The following is a 19,712-nucleotide window of genomic DNA, read 5'->3' as shown; positions in this document are numbered from 1 at the left end:
CAAATGCGCTGTTAAGGACGGCGCGGCGACTCACGCCTGGAATCCCAGTACTTTCGGAGACCGAGGTGGGCGGATCGCTTGAGCCCAGGAGTTCCAGACTAGCCTGGGCAACCTAGGGAGACAAAAATAAAAATAACAAACAAGCCGGGCGTGGCGGCGCGCTCTTGTTGTCCCAGCTACTCGGGAGGCTGAGGCGGGAGGATCGCTTGAGCTCGGGAGGTCGAGGCTGCAGTGAGCCTAGATCGCGCCACTGCCCTCCAGCCTGGGCGACAGAGCGAGGCTGAAAAAGATGCTGTCTAAAAAAAGATGCTGGAAGTGCCTGCTGCTGCCAGGTTTTAGCGCGACGTGGAGACCGCGACGTTGGCCTGCAGGTCTTAGCGCTAGACAGGCTTGGAACCTGCCTGCCCGCGCGGCCCCGGCAAGGGGGCGGGACCGCCGCAGGTCACGGCGGAGACGCGAGTGGGCGGAGCCGGAGACACTCCGGGTTTGCGGATGGTCGGCCCGCGGCGGGCGGGGCCTCGCGCAGCGGTGTGGGGGCGGGGCCCACTTGGCTTCTCTCGGCGTTGGCCCGGGTGCTCGGCGAGGGCGCGCGGACCCCGCACTGGCGCCGGAGCCGGTATGGGCCCGCCCGGCCCTGGGCTCCGAGCCGCACGAGCACCAGCCTAGAGCCAGGTAGGCGGTGCTGGGCCAGGGCTGGGGACGGAGACAGAGCGGGGGTCTCCGGGCGGCCGTGCGAGCCAAGGCCGGTGCTGGGGCCGTCGGGCTGGCGTGGTTCTTCTCACCTGGCGGCTCTGCTCGCTCCGGTGCCGGAAGTGTAGCCGAGCGTCGGGGAGAGATCCTGGCTCTACGTCCCTACTTCCCACTCTCTCGGCTGCGCCCCGGGCTTGTATTTTGGGGCGGGAGGCCAGAGACTGCTCTTTCTCTACGGGCCCCGGGTCTGGCCCGTTCGGCCGTGCGGGGAGGGCCGGGCATCCCAGCCCGCAGTCCCGAGGAGGCGACGGGCCCTTCGTGGTCACTAGATCTGTTTACGCGTCACCCTCGGTGCCCGGCCGTTCCTCCACGCCCGGTAACGTGGGCTTGCAGGTGCCCGCCCGGGGCCTTGGTGCCGGAGTGGGGGCTGCAGGGGCAACACAGGTACTCTGATTTTGGGGCCACGAGGGCCAAACCCGCGCCTGCACGTAGGAGGTGCGCAGTGGACACGTGCGAGGTAGACGAGGGAACGGCCCTGGCCCCTGTTGCAATCGAGAGAGAGGTCTGGCACCCCAGCTTCCTTCGGAGCCATTCCTGAGTGACCTTGGGCAGGCCACCTCGTCTCCCCAAGCCTTAGTTTTCCCCGGCGGAGTGGGGCGGACAGTCCTTGCTTTAGAGGTCATTGCCAGGGTTGTTGAGGCAACTGTTTCAAGGGCGGTAGGTAAGGGTCGGGTTAAAGTCTCATAGCGGGCCGGGCGCGGTGGCACCCGCCTGTAATTCCAGTGCTTGGGGAAGCCTAGGCGGATCACGAGGTCAGAAGAGTGAGACCATCTTGGCCAACATGGTAAAACTCCGTCTCTACTAAAAATACAAAAATTAGCTAGGCAAGGTGGTGCGAGCTTGTAGTTCCAGCTACTTCGGAGGCTGAGGTGAGAGAATAGCATGAACGGGGGTTGGTGGGAGGTGGGTGTGGAGGTTGCAGTGAGCCGAGGTGGTGCCACTGCACTCCAGCCTGGCGACAGTGTGCAGAGCGAGACTCCGTCTCAAAGAAAAAGTCTCACAGTGGCCCTGCCTCCTTTCCTGCCATCCCTGGAATTTTGCTCCATTTGAGGTTTGGTTTTCAGGACTGAAGCTTCAAGATGGCTGACCAAGACCTTGGGGGTATCAGCCCCCTCCAGCAAATGGTGGCCTCAGGCGCTGGGGCTGTGGTCACCTCCCTCTTCAGTAAGACCTTGGGAGGTGGGGTGGGGGCAGGTGGGGATGGGGCAGACCAGAGATTGGAGGCTGTGTGGTCCTGGGGGAGGAGTCCTAGGGGTGGGGTCCTGAAAGGAGCCCTCAGACCCACTTCCTCCCCCAGTGACACCCCTGGACGTGGTGAAGGTTCGTCTGCAGTCTCAGCGGCCCTCCATGGCCAGCGGTGAGTACCTGACCTGGAGCTAGTGAGGGGTGGTGCCTGGGCAAAAGAAAGATCTCCCAGAGGCCAGCCGTGGTTTCTCACACCTGTAATCCCAGCGCTTTGGGAGGCTGAGGCGGGCGGATCACCTGAGGTCAGGAGTTCAAGACCAGCCTGGCCAACATGGTGAAACCCCCTCACTACTAAAACTACAAAAATTAGCCGGGCTTGGTGGCGGGCGCCTGTAGTCCCAGCCACTCGGGAGGCTAAGGCAGGAGAATCGCTTGAACCCGGGAGGTGGAAGTTGCAGTGAGCTGAGATTGTGCAACTATGCTCCAGGGTGGGCGACAGAGCAAGACTGTATCTCAAAAAATAAAATAAAAAGATCTTCCAGAGATGGGGTCCCTGGGGCGGGTGGGGGCTCTCCTGACTTGAGGGGCTGCCTTGTATTTTAGAGCTGACGCCTTCCTCCAGACTGTGGAGCCTCTCCTATACCAAATGTGAGTGCCCCAAGCCACAGGGAGCCTGGGAGGGTGCAAGGGGGAGAGAGTCCTTGTCCCTGTCCCCAGGGCACCAGTGGACTCCACAGCCATGGACTAGTGTATACTCCCAGGTCCCGCCAGCCAGTCCCATGACCTGCACCAGAACATCTACACAGGGACCTGGCCTTTACTGGCCTTCCAGGGATAGGGGCCCACTGCCTGCCTGCAAGGTTCTAGGGTCCTGTCATTATAACGTCCCTTGCCTTTCCCCAGTGCCCTCCTCTCTCCAATCCACAGGGAAGTGCCTCCTGTACTGCAATGGTGTCCTGGAGCCCCTGTACCTGTGCCCAAATGGTGCCCGCTGTGCCACCTGGTTTCAAGACCCTACCCGTTTCACTGGCACCATGGTGAGGAGCAGCTGGGTCCATAGGGATTCGCCAGTGTCTGTGAGGAGTTGGGTCTGGCTGGGCAGCAGCCCCAGGAAAGAAGGGGTTGGGCAAGGCACGCAGAGGTAGCCAGTTCAGTCAGAAAGTGCTTCCGGAGAAGGCAGTATCTCTTTGAGGTGTTGTTTTCTTTTTAGATGGAGTCTGGCTCTGTCACCCAGGCTGGAGTGCGGTGGCGTGATCTCAGCTCACTGCAGCCTCCACCTCTTGGGTTCAAGTGATTCTTCTGCCTCAGCCTCCCAAATAGCTGGGATTACAGGCGTGCATCAGCACCTGCCGCTAATGTTTGTATTTTTAGTAGACGCTAATTTTTGTATTTTTAGTAGAGACGGGGTTTTGCCACGTTGGCCAGGCTGGTCTTGAACTCCTGCCTCAAGTGATTTATCCGCCTTGGCCTCCCAAAGTGCTGGCTGGGATTACAGGTGTGAGCCACTGTGCCTGGCCTCCATGAGGTTTTTGAAGGGTGACCAGGTGTCCACCTGGACCCAACTGGGGTATTGCACGTGTAGAGGCAGGGAGGCTTGAGGGCTGTGGGCAGAGGCTGAGGGCGTCAGGCAAAGGCCCAGCCTAGGCCAGCCCCATCACAGACCTCACTTGTGTCCCTCCTCTTCCCCTGGGCTGGTGCCTGCTTGGCCAGGACGCCTTCGTGAAGATCGTGAGGCATGAGGGCACCAGGACCCTCTGGAGCGGCCTCCCCGCCACCCTGTGAGTAGCCGGGTCCTGCACCCCTCTTCTCTGGTACCTCCTGACCCCTTGCGCCCTATTGAATGGCTAGGTGGGGCAGGTGATGCTTTAAAAGTTTGGGTCCTTTTGGGAGTCCCAGCTAACCTCTCTCTGTATCTCCAGGGTGATGACTGTGCCAGCTACCGCCATCTACTTCACTGCCTACGACCAACTCAAGGCCTTCCTATGTGGTCGAGCCCTGACCTCTGACCTCTACGCACCCATGGTGGCTGGCGCTCTGGCCCGCTGTGAGCATAGTCTTGGGCCGTTGACCTCCCTCTGTCCCCAGCTCTGCCCAAGCCCAGTCAGTCCCAGCTCCCAGCCCCAACCTCTGCCAGCCTGGGGGTGCGGGGGATGTTCTAGGTCCCTAGACCTGGGGCAGCAGTTACATGATGCCATGTAAGACCTGTGACCTGACTTCTCCACACTTTTACCCCAATCCCCGCACAGTGGGCACCGTGACTGTGGTCAGCCCCCTGGAGCTTATGCGGACAAAGCTGCAGGCTCGGCATGTGTCGTACCGGGAGCTGGGTGCCTGTGTTCGAGCTGCGGTGGCTCAGGGTGGCTGGCGCTCACTGTGGCTGGGCTGGGGCCCCACTGCCCTTCGAGATGTGCCCTTTTCAGGTAGGCACCTGGGCTGTAGGGGGTGGATGAGGGAACCCTGGGGTGATACACAAAGGGTCTACGGCCAACTCCCAGCTTTGTAACTAGTAACCACGAAGTTACTTAGCTTTTCTGAGCCATGGGTTTCTCAGCTGTGAAATGGGTGTAGCAGGTAGAGTATTTGCCCAGGCTGTCAGGAGATTAATTCCTACAGAGAGCCTGCTTCCGAGCCTGCATGTAGCAGAGAACACTCACAGCTGGGAGGGAGTGGTGGCAGTGAAAGATGGAAGGTCTGGGACTACCTCCTTGCCCTCCCCATCTCTAATCAGTGCATCCCCCTCCCCAAGCCCTGTACTGGTTCAACTATGAGCTGGTGAAGAGCTGGCTGAATGGACTCAGGCCGAAGGACCAGACTTCTGTGGGCATGAGCTTTGTGGCTGGTGGCATCTCAGGGACGGTGAGTGGACTGGGCTGGAGGTGAGGCCAGTGGAGGTCTCCCTGGGGGGGGCCTGAGGGTTTTTGGAGATGCCCAGAAGCAGACCCCATGAGGCCTTTGTCCCTCCCAGCCGCAAGAGCCATCTGGGAGGAAGGGCTGGGGGTCCTGGAAGTGGAGCTGAGCCCTGTCCCTGCCCGCCCCACCAGGTGGCTGCAGTGCTGACTCTACCCTTTGATGTGGTGAAGACCCAACGCCAGGTCGCGCTGGGAGCAATGGAGGCTGTGAGAGGTGAGGGCCCAGACGGGTGTGGCAGGGGACAGGCGGGGTCCTGAATGGGGCCTCACTGAGCCAGCATCGCGTTTGCAGTGAACCCCCTGCATGTGAGCTCCACCTGGCTGCTGCTGCGGAGGATCCGCGCCGAGTCTGGCACCAAGGGACTCTTTGCAGGTCAGTGTGTGGGTGTTGGGGTTGGGCGCAGGGCGGGGCCTGCGATCCTGTCCCCTGACCCAGGCCTCCTTTCCACTGCAGGCTTCCTTCCTCGGATCATCAAGGCTGCCCCCTCCTGCGCCATCATGATCAGCACCTACGAGTTTGGCAAAAGCTTCTTCCAGAGGCTAAACCAGGACCGGCTTCTGGGCAGCTGAAAGGGGCATGGAGGCAAGGACCCCGTCTCTCCCATGGATGGGGAGAGGGCAGGAGGATACCCAGCCAAGTGCCTTTTTCTCAGCACTGAGGGAGGGGGCTTGTTTCCCTTCCCTGCTAGCGACAAGCTCCTGGGCAGGGCTGTCCCTCTGGGCGGCCCAGCCCTTCCTCAGACGCAACTTCTTCCTGCTGCTCCAATCGTGGGGATCATCACTTTCCCACCCCCCAAGTTCAAGACCAAATCTTCCAGCTGCCCCCTTTGTGTTTCCCTGTGTTTGCTGTAGCTGGGCCTGTCTCTGGAAACCGAGAAACCCTCAGCCTGGCAGTCTCCCTGACCCCTGTTAATTCCTTAAGTGTAAAGATGATGAACTTCTGCCTGGCGCCTGTCCTTTTGGGGCCTGGGGTGGCTGGGAGGGAGGATTGGGAGGGACCCTGGTGCTGGTTTGGCTGCCCAGGGTGGCACCCATAAAGAGGACCTCTCCAGCTTGGTGAGAGTCAGTCGGGGTGAGGACCTAGAGTGTGAGGGACCACAAGTAGATATTCTGATGGTGAGGTCCCTTTGGGGACCACCCCCATGTTAGGGTTAGAATAGGGGATGGTAGGAGCTGGGCATGGTGGCTCATGCCTGTAATCCCAGTGCTTTGGGAGGCCGAGGCGGGCAGATCACGAGGTCAGGAGATCAAGACCATCCTGGCTAACACGGTGAAACCTCGTCTCTACTAAAAATACAAAAGTTAGCTGGGCGTGGTGGCGGGCGCCTGTCAAGTCCCAGCTACTTGGAAGGCTGGGGCAGGAGAATCCCTTGAACCTGGGAAGCGGAGTTTGCAGTGAGCCGAAATGGCGCCCCTGCACTCCAGCCTGGCAACAGAGTGGGACTCCATCTCAAAAAAAAAAAAAAATTGGGGATGGTAACATCTCTCCTTAAGGGCACACTTAAGCGACAGCAGAGGAATGAGGGCTGCTTAACTGCCAGCCTCTGGCCTCAGAGGAGTCTGCAACTTTGGGCTAAAGCACCATTGCTGAGGCCAGCACAGGGCACTGGCCCCACCAGGGTGTGCCTCCATCCTGTCCCCAGCGTGCTCGGCCTCCTCAGCCTGGGATTGAGCGAATTCTTAAAGGCTGTTGGGTTGGAGGGCACTTGCATGTCTTGGGCCTGCCCTGGGCAGACCTAATATTTTGGGCACTTAACACAGAAGCTACCCACTCCCTGAGTGCTGGCCTGCCTGTCCCTACAGGGCACATGCTAGTGCTGCCTGACCTTGGTCACGGGCCAGGCACTGACTCTACTTCAGACCTCAGGACGGGGCCCTTCCCCAGCCCCCCACATACAAGGCTGCCCTCAGTCCTCTGGTTTTTATTTGCCTGATCCCCCGCAGAGCTCCTGCCCTGGGGGCTGAGGAAGGAGTGACTCCAGGGCATACACAGGGACAGATGGACAGGCTAGAGACTGGGAGGTGGGGGTGTGGAAACTGGGCCACCAGCTCCTGAGGGGGAAGGGGAGATGAGTGAGGGAGTGCCAGGGTCACCAGAAGAATGGAGCAGGCTTCCCCAGGGGTCCCTGCGGCTTGGGCACCCCTGCCTCCTGGCTCAGCCTGCTTTCCTCCGCAGCCCGTGCTGCCACAGGCAAGGAAGCTAAGGTGAGTAGAGGGGATCTTCCCCGAGAGAACCCTGGCTCGGTGGGCAGCGTTCTCTGCAAGGGTAGCCTGGACTGGGGGACTCTTGTTGAAGAAGGGTGGCAGGCGTCCATGGCCCCTGGCAGGTGGGGCTAGCACTGCCCATGCCGTTCCTCAGCTGGGGCTCAGTGCCGGGCTGCCCTCGGGACTGTCGCTCACCAGGCACTCGTTGGATTTGAAGCTCGCCAGGGACTTGCAGCTGGGAATGGAGGCCAGGGAGCCGCAGAGGCCCAGCATGGAGGGCGTGGGGTCCTTCCCTGGGGAGAGAGGGCGGGTGAGGCCGGGCAACCAGTCTGCATGTGTGGGACTTGGTAGAGGGGTGGGCAGTGAAGGGGCAGCCCTCAAGTCACCCCCCAGGGGACCTTGATATATTCCAGAGCATTTGCCATTTTCAGTTAAACTTTGGTTAAGCACCTGCCTGTGCCAGGCACGGCGCTGGGGACACTGTATTGTAATCGTCAGTTGATGTCTCTGTCTCCCCCTGAGGGTCATCCTCTCTCTTTGTCCATTTATTAAATACACAGTGAGCACTCGCTCTGTTCCAAGCACTGGGGATACAGAGAACGGACAAGACACGGTCCCTGCCCTCATGGAGCTCACAGTCTGATGGGGGAGACAGACACACAGACAATCACAAACAGTGTGATGGGGCTACATGGCCACAGCCTGCCTTATCTCAAAGAAGGTCTAGGGTCATCCAATACAGTGTGGTTGCTTATAAAAAAGAAAAGACGGGTTATCCAGGCATAGGGAGAACTAGGATGGGAAAAACCAAGGTGAAGCCAGGGATGAGGTCAACACAAAGTGCATGCGTTGAAGTCCTGGGCATTCGCTCGAAGGGAGCCACTAATTTGGCTCTGAGCTTCCTGGCAGCCAAAGAGAAGGGGAAAACAATGGTCAGGCAAGTAGTTCACAGTGTGCATGAGATAAGAGCAAATTAGTCTGAGGAGTTCCTCTAGAGTTTGTGAGCCCCCTGAGGATGTCATGACACTAAAAAGCCACTAAGCCCTCACCACATGACAACACTGGTGATTATCAATATCCCCATTTTACAAAGAATGGACTCATGGAGATAAAGCGATTGACCAAGCTCACATGGTCAGAGGAAGCACAGCCAGGATTTATGTTGGGTTCTGCGTATGCTGGGTTCTGACACCCCAAGTAAGCTCTCAATTGCTGTGCTAAGCCCTCAAAAAAGGCCGAGAGAGGCCGGGCACAGTGGCTCACGCCTGTAATCCCAGCACTTTGGGAGACTGAGCCGGGTGAATCACTTGAGGTCAGGAGTTGGAGACCAGCCTGGCGAAACTCCGTCTCTACTAAAAATGCACCAATTAGCCGCGCCTCTCTAAAAATACACAAATTAGCCACGTGTGGTGGTGGGAGCCTTTAATGGCAGCTACTCAGGAGGCTGAGGCAAGGGAATCCCTTGAACCCGGGAGGCGGAGGTTACAACGAGCTGAGATTGCACCACTGCACTCCAGCCTGGATGACAGAGTGAGACTCTGTCTCAAAAAAAAAAAAAAAAAAAGAGCCGGGCGCGGTGGCTCACGCCTGTAATCCCAGCACTTTGGGAGGCCGAGGCGGGCGGATCACAAGGTCAGGAGATCGAGACCACGGTGAAACCTCGTCTCTACTAAAAATACAAAAAATTAGCCGGGTGCGGTTGTGGGCGCCTGTAGTCCCAGCTATTCGGGAGGCTGAGGCAGGAGAATGGCGGGAACCCGGGAGGCGGAGCTTGCAGTGAGCTGAGATCCGGCCACTGCACTCCAGCCTGGGGGACAGAGCCAGACTCCGTCTCAAAAAAAAAAAAAAAAAAAAAAAAAGAAAAGAAAGGCTGAGAGAATGAAAGAGGCAATGGGCTAGGACCTGCCTCGAGGCCTCAGGGCCTTGCCTCAGCCCTTCCTGGAGGGGTACTGGGTGTTGGGGTTGGGGGAGCTCACCAATGGGACCCCAGGGCTCCTCGTCCCGTGTGCCCTCTCCCAGGCGCTGGGAGTCCGAGCTCAGACTGGCTTCAGCTGACAGGGGCTCCGTGCTCATGAAGCTGTGTCTGCGGCAGAGCGAGAGCTGGTGCACCGGTAGAGGAAGCCCTTCTTCCCCAGGACGACCCGCTCGCAGGCCCAAGCCGCACCTGGCTGGGGCTTACCTCCGGTAGAGCTTGGAGTTGCTGGCGCCCTCGGCCCCATTAAGCGTTCCCAGTGAGGGCCATTGGTTGACCAGGGGTGTAGTGAGCTCCTTGGAACCCTGGGCCAGAGGGGCGTGGTCACTGGGGATCAGACCTGTCCTGGGAGGGGGAGGAGGAGTCAGGCCTGGCTGGAAGTAGGAGAAGTGAGGAAGGAGATTCAGCAAGGGGATGAGGGAGGGGTCAGGAATGAAATCTGAGCGGCAAAAATGGGGATACGGTGTTGGGGTCAGTGGGCCAGATCCCGGGAAGAAGTGGAGGTGGTACTGGGGTGGAGGGGTGACTGGGAGTTGGAGGGAATGGTACAGTGTTGTAGGGGTCAGTTGGGGTGATGGGGGCTTCAGTGGAGAATAGTGTGGGAATCCCTGAAGGGTAAGGTCGTCTTGGGGATCCTGCCGCAAGATCAGGGTGATGGAAAGGCTTAGAGAAGAAGTGTTACAGGGATCGGCAGGGGTGAGGTCGGGGGTCACAGCGGGTGATGACGGTCAGTGAGCCTGTGGTGCAGGTGAGTGAGGTGATGAACGCTGGGAAGTGTGCAATCGTGTTGAAGGTTGAAGAGCAACACCGCAGGTCCTCGTGAGTGACGTGGGGTCCCTGCAGTAAGGTTGGATGGCCACTCTAGCTGAAGGGTAACTGAGGGTGAAGTGGGGCTCTGGCTGTTGGAAGTCACTGGATCTTATGCTGGGGGCAATGTTAGAAGATCATTGTGGGCATCTCGGGGTGGGCTGGCTGGATCAGAGGGTTGATGCTGGAGAGGTGGGTGCTCGTGTCGGGTGATGTTAGAGTCGATGGAAGGGAAGATGGGGTTCGCCCGATGATGTGGTCGGGGCGGCCGGGGTCAGGGGTTAGGGCAGGCCATGCGCTCACAGCTGCTCCTGCAGCTCCAGGATCACGCCTTCCAGCTCCCTCTTCTCGCGCTGGTTCTGCGCCGCCGCCTCCTCCAGCTGCAGCTGCAGCCGCCGGTTCTCCGCCTCCAGGTCCTTCAACTGCGACTCGCGCAGACGCACCAGCTCCTCCAGGTAGCCCTGCGGGGCGCCGGCTCAGCCCGGGCGGCGGGGAGGACTTCCCGGCCGCGGCCCGCGGCCCCACCCCGCCCCGCCGCGCCCCGGGATGCCCGAATCCCCCGCGCCGGCCCGCCCGCCCCCCAGACCCGCTATCGTCGCGCACCTTCTGCGCGTAGACGATGCGGAACTTCTGCTCCATCTTGTGCCATTTGCTGTACCAGCTGTCTTCGTCGGTGACGAGCGGCAGGTACGGGTGCTCGGGCGAGTTGTCCTCGCTCGTGCTGCTCTCGGCGCTGTGCCGCTCCTCCTCGTCGGTCAGGTAGTCGTAGCTTGGGAGAGGGAGTAGTGGGCACGGCCGGTCCCGCCCCTCCCCCCGCGCGTCTGCGCTGGCCGCCGAGGGCAGGGGGACCAGGATGTCCCCAGGATGTCCTGAGGACCCCCCCCCGTCTCCCGCCCCGCCGCAGTCATGGAGCCGCTCACCTCTGTGTAAACTTTAAGTAGGGCGTGTAATCGATGACCACGGGGCTCTTCCCGTCCAGGACTTCCCCCTTTAGACAGAAGCTGAGGCAGAGGAGCCACAGGGTTGGGGGTGGGTGTGAGGGGTTGGGGTAGGACATTTGTCGGGGAAACAGCCCCCTCCACCACTGCCCTCAGGCAGACCCCACCTGAAGTCGATGGCGCTCAGTCCGATCAGCATTCCGGTGAGGATGGTGGCTTCGTCCCGCAGCATGATGGCTCCAGAGTCATAGAACCGTCTGTGGGGAGGCAGAGGGCCTGACAGTGCAGCAGGTCCCTGGAGCCCCTCCCCAGAGCTGCTGTTGTTGGCTTACTGCCACCCCATCCTGAAGGAAGGCCAATTCTCCTTCCTGATATGCACGCAGGCCTGGAGCCTCTCTCCCCCCTCAGCCTGGGGCTGGCACCTGTGGCCCCATCACCTAGAATGAGTGCTCCCTGAGCCGACTCCTCCCTCTGAGCTACCCCTTCCTCATCAAGTACTGGGTTACCCAGATCCTTCATATCAGGAAGCGAGTCTTAATCATTAGTGCTTGGTATACAGTAGGTGCGCAAAAAACGTGTTGACTTGAACCTGGAAATGTGTAGACTGAGGAATGGAATTCAGCAAAAACATCAGGCTGGCTGTGGCCAATTGGGATGCGGAGGTACACGCCCCCTGCCACACCCAGACAGTTTCAGATGCACCTGCCCACATAGGCACACTTCTCCTTGTAACCCCTTGCCTCAGGCACCCAACCTCCCTGTGAACCCACAGTGCAGGGGTTGAACTCCCCACATAAGGACTCTGTGTCCGTGAATAGCAAGTACAGAACTGCTGCCATAGTTTGGAGAGCCAGAAGGGCTGTGTTGTAGGTCATGGAGCAAGCCAACACATGAGATGGTGCGTAGCTGAGGCTCATCCAGAGGTGTGCCAGGGTGGAGTGTGCTGGGCAATGATGTCGAATAATGGGCATTAGATTTGACTTGCAAGTGATGGTGGCAGTGGTAAAACTTTGTCCTGGGGCCGGGTGCGGTGGCTCATTCCTGTAATCCCAGCACTTCGGGAGGCCGAGGTGGGAGGATCACCTGAGGTTGGGAGTTTGAGACCAGCCTGACCAACATGGAGTAACTAAAAATACAAAATTAGCAGGGTGTGGTGGCGTATGCCTGTAATCCCAGCTACTCAGGAGGCTGAGGCAGGAGAATGGCTTGAACCCGGGAGGCAGAGGTTGCAGTGAGCTGGGATCGCACCATCGCACTCCAGCCTGGGCAACAAGAGTGAAACTCCTCCTCAAAAAAAAAAAAAAAAGAGCTTGTCCTGGGACTGCAGGCCAGGCTGGAAGAGGGAAATCAGCCGTGCATGCTGGTGCTGGGACTTGTAGTCCAGGAACTGAAGGATGCTGCAGGAACTTAAGAATCAGCTGTGTTTGGGCAATGCAGGTGCACCCTGAGGCCTGTGGTCTGAGTTGCCTGGGAAGTCTGACCTGGTGGTCCGGGTGTCGCGCAGAGCCGTGGTGATGTATTCTGACATGCGCTTCTCCATCAGTGCCACCCGGATCCATGCCCGGCCCTGGAAATCACGTTCACTTTTACTTGCTGCCCCAGAGAGACTCATGTGTCCAGCATCAGGTGTGGGCCCTTCTCCCCTGGGCTGTGGACAGGGGGTGAGGACCAAGAAACAGGCAGGCCCCCTGTGTCCAGAGCAGAGAGCAGTTGCTTGCTCCAGGCCCCTCACCTTGGCCCGGGCTGTGCTGATGTTCTCCATATTCTCGATGCTGCTCACACAGTTGTTGGGCACTTTGCTGCAGGCCAGCCGGATATAGTCCCAGAAGCCCCGCTGCCCGTCTGAGCTGAACCAGCTCACTGGACCTGCTGGGGCACAGGCTGAGCCAGGGCAGGGAGCGGACTCAGCAAGACCAGGGAGTTTGGAGAGGGTCCATGTAGTGAAGCACTCACATGCATAAGTATAAGCAGCCTCCTCCCACAAAGATCTGTGCATACACATGCATGTATGCAGTGGGCACCCCAGCATATAGCTTGCCCACTGATGGGGATTGTAGGCCAAAGGCGTCTCCCACTTCCCAGATCTGTACACAAGCTTCTGTGCATGGTCCAGGATGGGGGCCAGGGTCAATGAGGGGATTCAGAGTCCATGGAGTATATCAGAATGAGGTGGCTGGGAGCTAAAGGCTGGGAGTTGGGGAGGGACCATTGGAGGAGGGACCCTGGGCCCACCTTTGAAGCGGTGGCTGAGGATCTGCTCTAAAATGGCTGCAAAATTGACAAACTCCTCTGATGAGTCATCGATGGGCTCCGCTGTGTACTTCTCCAGCAGCGTTTTCACAGAGAACCTGGGTGGCAAGGTGGGGAGACAGGGCAGTGGGATGTCAGGTGAGGAAACAGGTTGAGACAGGGAGCAACTGGCAGAGAAGAGGTCAGGAAGGGCATGGATGTGGTGGGGGGCAGAGGGAGCGGGGAGACAGGCAAGACTACAGTGACCATAGAGGTACCATGTCATGTGGAGTGAGAGGGTAGCAGGTGGGGAGGGAGGGTGACAGGTGGGAGACTGATTGACAAAGTGGGTGACAGGAGAGGTGACACCCAGAGAAAGGAAGCTTCGGGAACAAGGGGTGAGAGGGACTGAAAAAATAGGAAGATGAGGCGCCACAAGCCGGGGGCGGTCCCAGAGCCTGTTCCCCCAGACCACCCTTCAGGGTCTGTGTGTGCGAGGCCTGGGTCAACTAGGTGTTAGAAGCCGGTGTGTGCCCCACCCTGAGCTGTCTTCTGTGATTGCTGGAACAACCTTCAGTCCCTTTTGGGGATGGGGTCACCTGTACCAGGGCATGTGAGTTGGCACTGTGCACATGGAGTGTGGGCATGTGCAGGTGGCCAGGTGGGCTCCCAGCACACAGATACCCCCTTCCCCCTTTCCTTCCCAGCTTGGCCTCCCACACACCAGCTGCCCAGAACCAGGCAGTGCAGAGCTGGGCGGGGGTGGGGTGGGGAGGTGCGGGGTATGGGCCTGACACAGACACTGGGCAGGAGGGGGCATTGGCAGCAGATCCTTGGAAGGGGCTTGGGGGCCTAGCTTCTTAGGAGGACGGGACCAAGGGAAACCTGTGGAGCTGAGGGACTGAAGCCATGCAGTGCCCCCTCTCCAATCCTGTCTACGCCTCAGGCTCCCTCTGCAGTCACTACCCCTGCAATCTCCCCCTGCCATCCCTGCAGTGGAGTGGGGCAGGGATGAGGACACAGTTCCTAACATCCCATGATTTCCCTGTTGTGGGTGGCAGAGCAGGGGCGGGGTGTCCAGGGATATGGGAGCTGCTTGGAAGTGTCCTTTTCTTCTTATATTTATCAAGCTCTATAATGTGCCAAGCACAGTACTTTGTCTGCACTACCTTACCCATGCTCAGCCCTGAAAGATAGGCCCTCTTATCACTCTCATCCCCATTTTACAGATAAAGAAATTGATGGTCCAAGAGGTTGACTGATCTGTTCAGAGCTATATGGCTTATGAGGAGTCAAGCAGGTATGTCTGATTCTGATTCTGAAGCCTCTGCTCTTTCTGCTACATCTGTGGCCTCCTGGCAGCTATCGTGAAGACCTAGGCCTGGAGCAGCCCCTGCTCCACCGCCCTTTGTCCTCTACTCCACAAGTCTCCAGCCCTGGAGCACTGACCTCTGCGGCTCTCAGGCCAATTGCACAACTGAGCCCTTGTCCCCCTTCCTTTTGAACTTAGAGTTGATCTGGCCTGAGATCAGAGCCAGGTCAGTCTTGAGGTTGCACTAGAGGGAGGCAGCCTGCTGGATTCAAATCCTGTTTCCCTGTGACACTCATGTGGCCTTGGGCCCCTCTCTGAGTCCCCTCTTGCCAAATGCAAATGGGAACAATCGTACCTGCCTCATTACATTTTGGTTGAGAGCCCAGGAAGGGTTGGGAGATGGTAGGTGCCTAGGGCTGCTGGGCAGGGATGGTAAGGAGCGGGGCTGTGGCTGGGAAGGCTGGCCCTGCTGAAAGCAAGCCTGTGGTTGGGGCATTATCCCAGCTTCACTATGCCCACCCTCCTGCCAGCTTATTTTCTCCTGGTCATCTGGGTCAGACAATGATGGGGCCTGGACTGGGTTCAGCATGGCAGCCATCTGGTATCTGTCCTCAGGGGTGCCGCAGAGGTGGTCATTGCCCCCGGGAGCCCCGTGGTGTGCTCCCTGATAGGAGATGCAGTGGCTGCTGCAGGTTACCATGGAGACAGTGAGGCCAGGGCCCAGGGGAGCCCACGGCCTGCTAAAGGGAGCTGTTCTGGGAGCTGGAGGCAAACCATGTGACAGTGATGAGGCAGCAGGGGCCTAGGGGTTACTAAGCCTTTGTCACATCACTGACCCCCCAAAACTCTATCCTTCCCTCCCAGTTCTAAGCCACCTTCAGCCCTTCACCTTCTTCTTCTCTGGCCTATGTCAAGGAGAGTTCCCTCATTCCCCCCACGTACTCAAGAGGCTCAGCTAACTTGGCAGGCAAGAGAAAAAAGAGGAACCTAGCAGGTAGAGAGCAGAGAGGGCCAGGAAGAACGTCATTAGGAAAGGGTTCTTTCTGTGTGCCAGACACTGAGCTAGGCTCCTACATGGATGATGCCATTATCATTCTTTGGTATGACTGTGACATCTAAAATGAGGATGATGGGGCACCCAAGGCCCAGAGTGGTTAAGAGACCTCCTCAAGGTTGCGCAGCTAAAGCTGATGGAGTAAGAGCTTGAACCTCGGACCATCTGGCCCCAAAGACAGAAATCTTTGTTTTACAACACACTGGTAGGGGTTGGGGGGAATGAGGGTAGAGGCAGTGCCCTGCACTGTGGGCTGGGCCATTGCTACACTCTCTTCTTCCTTAACATTCCAGGCATTTCTGCAGAGGTCTGATGTGCACAGCACTGTGCTGGGCACTAGGGATATGATGCTGAGAGACAGATGCAGTGTGGTTGGGTGTGTGCCCAGGAACCTGGAAGGAGCTATGGGAGCCAGGAGCCAGGGCATCAGGTGGGCACTAGTGGGCCTCAGGGTATCAGGTGGGCTTCAGCAGAGCTGAGGCCTACATGGCAGGCAGGTGGGGCTGGCAAGGGAAGAGTGAGCCCTGTCCCCAGGAGCACCCTGCCCTGAGGGAGCAACACCTGATAGGCATGGGGGCCAGAGGAGGTTGCAGCTGACAGGGGATCCCAGCACCAGAGGAGAGTGCAGGTGTGGGCTGCAGGGGGAGTGGCTGAGCAGCTGGCCATGCCCTGGTTTTGGGACAGGGCAGGGAGGGTGAGTCACTGCAGGTTTGAAGTGGACAGGATCACTTCCTGGGCCCCACAATAGCGGAGAATCTTCCCAACCCAGCAACCGTTCACCCTCAAAGACCAGTGGCCGTGCCCTCCCAGTCTTCTCCCCTATAACCTGGAACCCAGGCTCTTGGTCCTTCCCACGTCTTGGGCGGTGCCCCTCTCCCTTCCCTGGAGGGATTCATGGGCTCTGCCCCCATGCCCAGTTGACCCTGCCCATCCCTGCTCCAGAATCTGAGCATTGGAGAACCCCACCCCAGAGGGTCAGTTTGACATGGGTGCCAATGAGGGTATGCTTGGAGGGCATTCATCCCCCCATGGGGTCCCCTCTGCCCATCCCGCCCCACTCCCAGCAAGGGAGCCAGCCATCCCCACCTCCTTCCCCCTCACACAATGTCACTTCCTGGTTCTCACAGGAAGCTGCAGTACCAATTAAACACCCCTCACCCCCCAGGCCCAGGCCCCGGCATAGGCCACTTGGCCTAGAAGGGTAGGGACCAGACTGCAGCTCCCTCTCTGGGTTCTGGGCCTGGGAGGGACAGTGGACGCATTATTCTCGACTCTTTGCTCCCCTCCCTTTTCTCCGCGGCAGCGCTCCCCCGCAGTCCACCCCAACCCCTCTCTCTGATCACCCCAGCCCCCGCCCGCCAGCGGTGCCCACCTGCATACGGTGATCAGGTTCTTACGCTCCACAGCCACGTTGCGAGAGGATGCTTTCTTGGAGGACAGCCCCAGAGCCATGGTGGTCTGGACAAAGCTCGCTTCCATCCAGATGTGCGGCCACTGCTGCCGCCGCCCGCTGCCCCCCACCCCACCCGGAGCCCCAAACCCGTCGCTGGATCACGGCTGGGCCCTCTGTCCGCCGCGGCCCCTCAACCCTTCCATGGCCATTCCCCTGCCTCTGCGCCTGGTGCCCGGCCCCCTCGCTCCCTCCCCCGGCAGCGATGCCAGAGCAAAACAAGGCCGGGGAGGGAGCTCTCCGAGGTGCTGAGCCGGGCCCCGTCACCCCCTCCTCCAGCCGCCCGCCCCCCTCGGCCAGTGACGTCAGGGCCCTCGGGCCCCGCCCCCCAGCAGGCCGAGGACCAATCCGCAGAGGGTGCAGGGTCTTGGGGGAGGGGAAGAGCAGGGGCCCCAGGGAGGGCGGAGGGGGTTCCCGGGAGAAGCAGAGATTGGAAGGAGAAGCAGGGGGCCTGCCCTCCACCCCCACACTCTGGGCCCGAGACTCCTCGCTCCTCCCCGCCTCGAGTCTCTGGCTCCGACCTCTCTACTCCCTTGTTTCTGACCTGTGCTCCGTGGTGTCTCTGATCTCCCCCTGCCGCTGGGGGAAAGGAGGTCCTCACCTCCGTGACCCTCGTCCCCTCCCCGCCCCCTACCCGTTCAGCCCCGGCTTTCTCGGCGAGGTGGGGGCTGCGTGCAGGGAGCGCAGGTGGCTCCGGGCTGCTAACCCAGGAGGCTAAGGAGCAGCCCTAGAGACTGCATCTGCGTGTCTGTGCCTGGGCTGGACCCGCCTGCACCAGCCAGGCCGAGCCAACCTCTCCTGGGGTGGAGGATGGGACTCCAGACGAAGCCTAAGGGTCCAGCGCCTGGAACCACTTGGGACAGAGAGTGGGGAGCAGACTGGCAGCGAAGGGCCCTGGGCTCTGCGGAAGTTCCCAGCGGCAGAGCAGGCGCCTACAGTGGTGCCAAGGCAACGGGAGGGGGTGGTGGCCCACCCCCTCGCACCACCCCAGAGCCAGCTGGCCTAAGGTTAACCCCTTGGCTGCCGGCATTGCCGCATGGTGCCATCAACCCTCTCTGAATGGGGTCACTGATCTCGGGCAAGACCAGGAGTGTCCTGTAAAACTGGTTGCAGTTTCTCCCTGGGGGTGGGGGAAAATGCAGGCATAGTCTGGTTCCCCCCGCCCTTGGCCTCCTATTCCTCTCTCACATCCCTGCTCCCACCTGCCCTGTTCCTCTATTCAACCTGTTCCAGGATTTTCAGCGGGGGGGTTCCCCTTCACCTGCTGGAATCCTCAACTCCCACATAAAGCCTTTCTGTGTTTATTAAAGGGCCTCTACCCAATTTCTCCATCTGCCCCTAGGAACATTCCTCCCAGGACTCACTCGTACCTATTCTCCAACTCTGCCTACCTGCTCAATTCACCTGATGCTCTGCCAGTGGATTGCTGATGTCTCTACATTGATTCAGATTTGCACCCACATCTGAAAATAATCAGCAGGAAGGGACCCTCTGTCACCATAAGTGGAGGAGGAGGAGATGAAAGAGCCTGGTTTTGACACCTGGAGACTGACTCCTAGCTCCTGATTCCTAGCATGAGATCTCACGTTTATACAGCCTCAGCCTCAATTCTTGGCTTCTGGGACCTCTACCTTTTTTACTTTTTTTTTTCAATTATTTTTTGCATGTCATCCTTGCACAGTGGCCATGCTAATCTTCTCTGTATCATTCCAATTTTTTAGCATATCAGCACATTCCAATTTTAGTATAACCTTGGTCTTTTCAGTCCCTCTTCCGTCATCTTGCTCTTGCCTCATGTGTAGAAGTCCCTCTTACCATTCTCCTGCCTCCAGATTGCCAGGGGCAATCATGATGGGGTCTTTTTGCTCTTTCTCCAAATGAGGGCACGTGATGTTCTTTTGGGGTTTATTTTGTTGTTGTTGTTGTTTTTGTTGTTTTTGAGATGGAGTCTCGCTCTGTCATTCTGGCCAGAGTGCAGTGGCATGATCTTGGCTCACTGCAACCTCCGCCTCCCAGGTTCAAGTGATTCTCCTGCCTCAGCCTCCCAAGTAGCTGGAATTACAGGCATGCACCACCATGCCCAGTTAATTTTTGTGTTTTTAGTGAAGACAGGGTTTCGCCATGTCGATCAGGCTGGTCTCAAACTCCTGACCTCAGTGATCCACCTGCCTTGGCCTCCCAAAGTGCTGGGATTACAGGCATGAGCCACCACGCCCGGCCTATCTTAACCATTCTTAAGTGTACAATGGAGTAGTACTAAGTACATTCATAATTTTGTGCAGTCATCACCACCCTCCAACTTCTGAACTCTTCATTTTGAAAAACTGAAACTATCCATTAAACAATAATTCCCCATTCCCCACTCCCCTTACCCTTGGCAACTACTATTCTACTTTCTGGTTCTATGATTTTGACTACTCTAAGTACTTCATATAAGTGGAATCATATAGTGTTTATTTTTTATGTGACTGGCTTATTTCACTTAGCATAAAGTCCTTAAAGTTCATCCATGTTGCTGGGCATGGTGGCTCACACCTGTAATCCCAGTACTTTGGGAGGCCAAGGTGGGCAAATCACCCGAGGTCAGGAGTTCAAGACCAGCCTGGCCAAAGTGGTGAAACCCCATCTCTACTAAAAATACAAAAATTTGCCAGGCATGGTGGCACACGCTTGTAATCTCAGCTACTCAGGAGGCTGAGGCGGGAGAATTGCTTGAACCCAGGAGGTGGAGGTTGCAGTAAGCTGAGATTGCACCACTGCACCCCTGCACTGCAGCCTGGGCAAGAGTGAAACTCTGTCTCAGAAAAAAAAAAAAAAAAACAGAAAAAGAAAAAAATTCATCCATATTGTATGTAACACATTACAGAATTTCTCTGCTTTTAAAGGCAGATTAATATTCTT

The 19,712-nt window shown here is 58.3% G+C and overlaps 2 protein-coding genes and 1 non-coding gene across 12 annotated transcripts; 1 reads left to right on the top strand and 2 right to left on the bottom strand.

The window, feature by feature from the left end:
• The first annotated feature begins 515 nt into the window (after positions 1-515).
• SLC25A39 (solute carrier family 25 member 39) lies at positions 516-5,786 on the top strand. 7 transcript variants are annotated; one of them, XM_025360927.1, is made up of 13 exons: positions 518-1,083; positions 1,183-1,252; positions 1,815-1,914; positions 2,048-2,107; positions 2,539-2,583; positions 2,863-2,972; positions 3,646-3,713; positions 3,855-3,979; positions 4,182-4,355; positions 4,664-4,791; positions 4,977-5,058; positions 5,137-5,217; positions 5,299-5,786. In XM_025360927.1, exons 3-13 carry the CDS (start codon positions 1,830-1,832, stop codon positions 5,412-5,414), a joined length of 1,074 nt encoding a protein of 357 aa, XP_025216712.1. In that variant the 5' UTR covers positions 518-1,083; positions 1,183-1,252; positions 1,815-1,829; the 3' UTR covers positions 5,415-5,786. The 7 variants fall into 7 exon arrangements, with proteins under 7 accessions (XP_025216708.1, XP_025216712.1, XP_025216713.1 ...); XM_025360928.1 differs by lacking the exon at positions 1,183-1,252 and having other exon boundaries at positions 518-672; positions 4,682-4,791; XM_025360926.1 differs by lacking the exon at positions 1,183-1,252 and having other exon boundaries at positions 518-672.
• Positions 5,787-6,751: 965 nt separating this feature from the next.
• RUNDC3A (RUN domain containing 3A) lies at positions 6,752-17,739 on the bottom strand. Of its 4 annotated transcripts, none has more exons than XM_025360933.1 (11): positions 16,734-17,739; positions 12,999-13,114; positions 12,499-12,647; positions 12,248-12,333; positions 10,934-11,023; positions 10,749-10,829; positions 10,432-10,597; positions 10,132-10,289; positions 9,229-9,366; positions 9,026-9,132; positions 6,752-7,951 (listed from the first exon to the last, which is right to left on the bottom strand). In XM_025360933.1, the coding sequence occupies exons 1-11, from the start codon at positions 16,838-16,840 to the stop codon at positions 7,932-7,934; spliced, it is 1,218 nt and encodes a 405-aa protein (XP_025216718.1). In that variant the 5' UTR covers positions 16,841-17,739; the 3' UTR covers positions 6,752-7,931. The 4 variants fall into 4 exon arrangements, with proteins under 4 accessions (XP_025216718.1, XP_025216716.1, XP_025216719.1 ...); XM_025360931.1 differs by having other exon boundaries at positions 6,752-7,342; XM_025360934.1 differs by having other exon boundaries at positions 12,499-12,632.
• A 708-nt stretch (positions 17,740-18,447) lies between these two features.
• Positions 18,448-18,551, bottom strand: LOC112610425. Its single transcript, XR_003116334.1, has one exon. It is a non-coding gene; the product is annotated as a U6 spliceosomal RNA (small nuclear RNA).
• Between the last annotated feature and the right edge of the window lie 1,161 nt (positions 18,552-19,712).

The sequence above is a fragment of the Theropithecus gelada genome, chromosome 16 (genome assembly GCF_003255815.1).
Source record: "Theropithecus gelada isolate Dixy chromosome 16, Tgel_1.0, whole genome shotgun sequence".
NCBI lineage: Eukaryota > Metazoa > Chordata > Mammalia > Primates > Cercopithecidae > Theropithecus > Theropithecus gelada.
The sequence above is the reverse complement of the archived record's forward strand: the minus strand, read 5'-3'. Positions and strand labels throughout refer to the sequence as shown.

What these genes read in the sequence shown, in the direction of transcription:
- SLC25A39 (XM_025360923.1), top strand. Translation starts at nt 1,830, where the DNA reads ATGGCTGACCAAGACCTTGGGGGTATCAGCCCCCTCCAGCAAATGGTG. An exon ending in CCCGTTTCACTGGCACCATG is followed by an intron (nt 2,973 to 3,645) that starts GTGAGGAGCAGC and finishes CTGCTTGGCCAG; the next exon opens with GACGCCTTCGTGAAGATCGT. An exon ending in TCGAGATGTGCCCTTTTCAG is followed by an intron (nt 4,356 to 4,681) that starts GTAGGCACCTGG and finishes CCCCTCCCCAAG; the next exon opens with CCCTGTACTGGTTCAACTAT.
- RUNDC3A (XM_025360931.1), bottom strand. Translation starts at nt 16,840, where the DNA reads ATGGAAGCGAGCTTTGTCCAGACCACCATGGCTCTGGGGCTGTCCTCC. An exon ending in TCAGCACAGCCCGGGCCAAG is followed by an intron (nt 12,334 to 12,498) that starts GTGAGGGGCCTG and finishes CGTGATTTCCAG; the next exon opens with GGCCGGGCATGGATCCGGGT. An exon ending in AACTCCAAGCTCTACCGGAG is followed by an intron (nt 9,133 to 9,228) that starts GTAAGCCCCAGC and finishes GCTCTGCCGCAG; the next exon opens with ACACAGCTTCATGAGCACGG.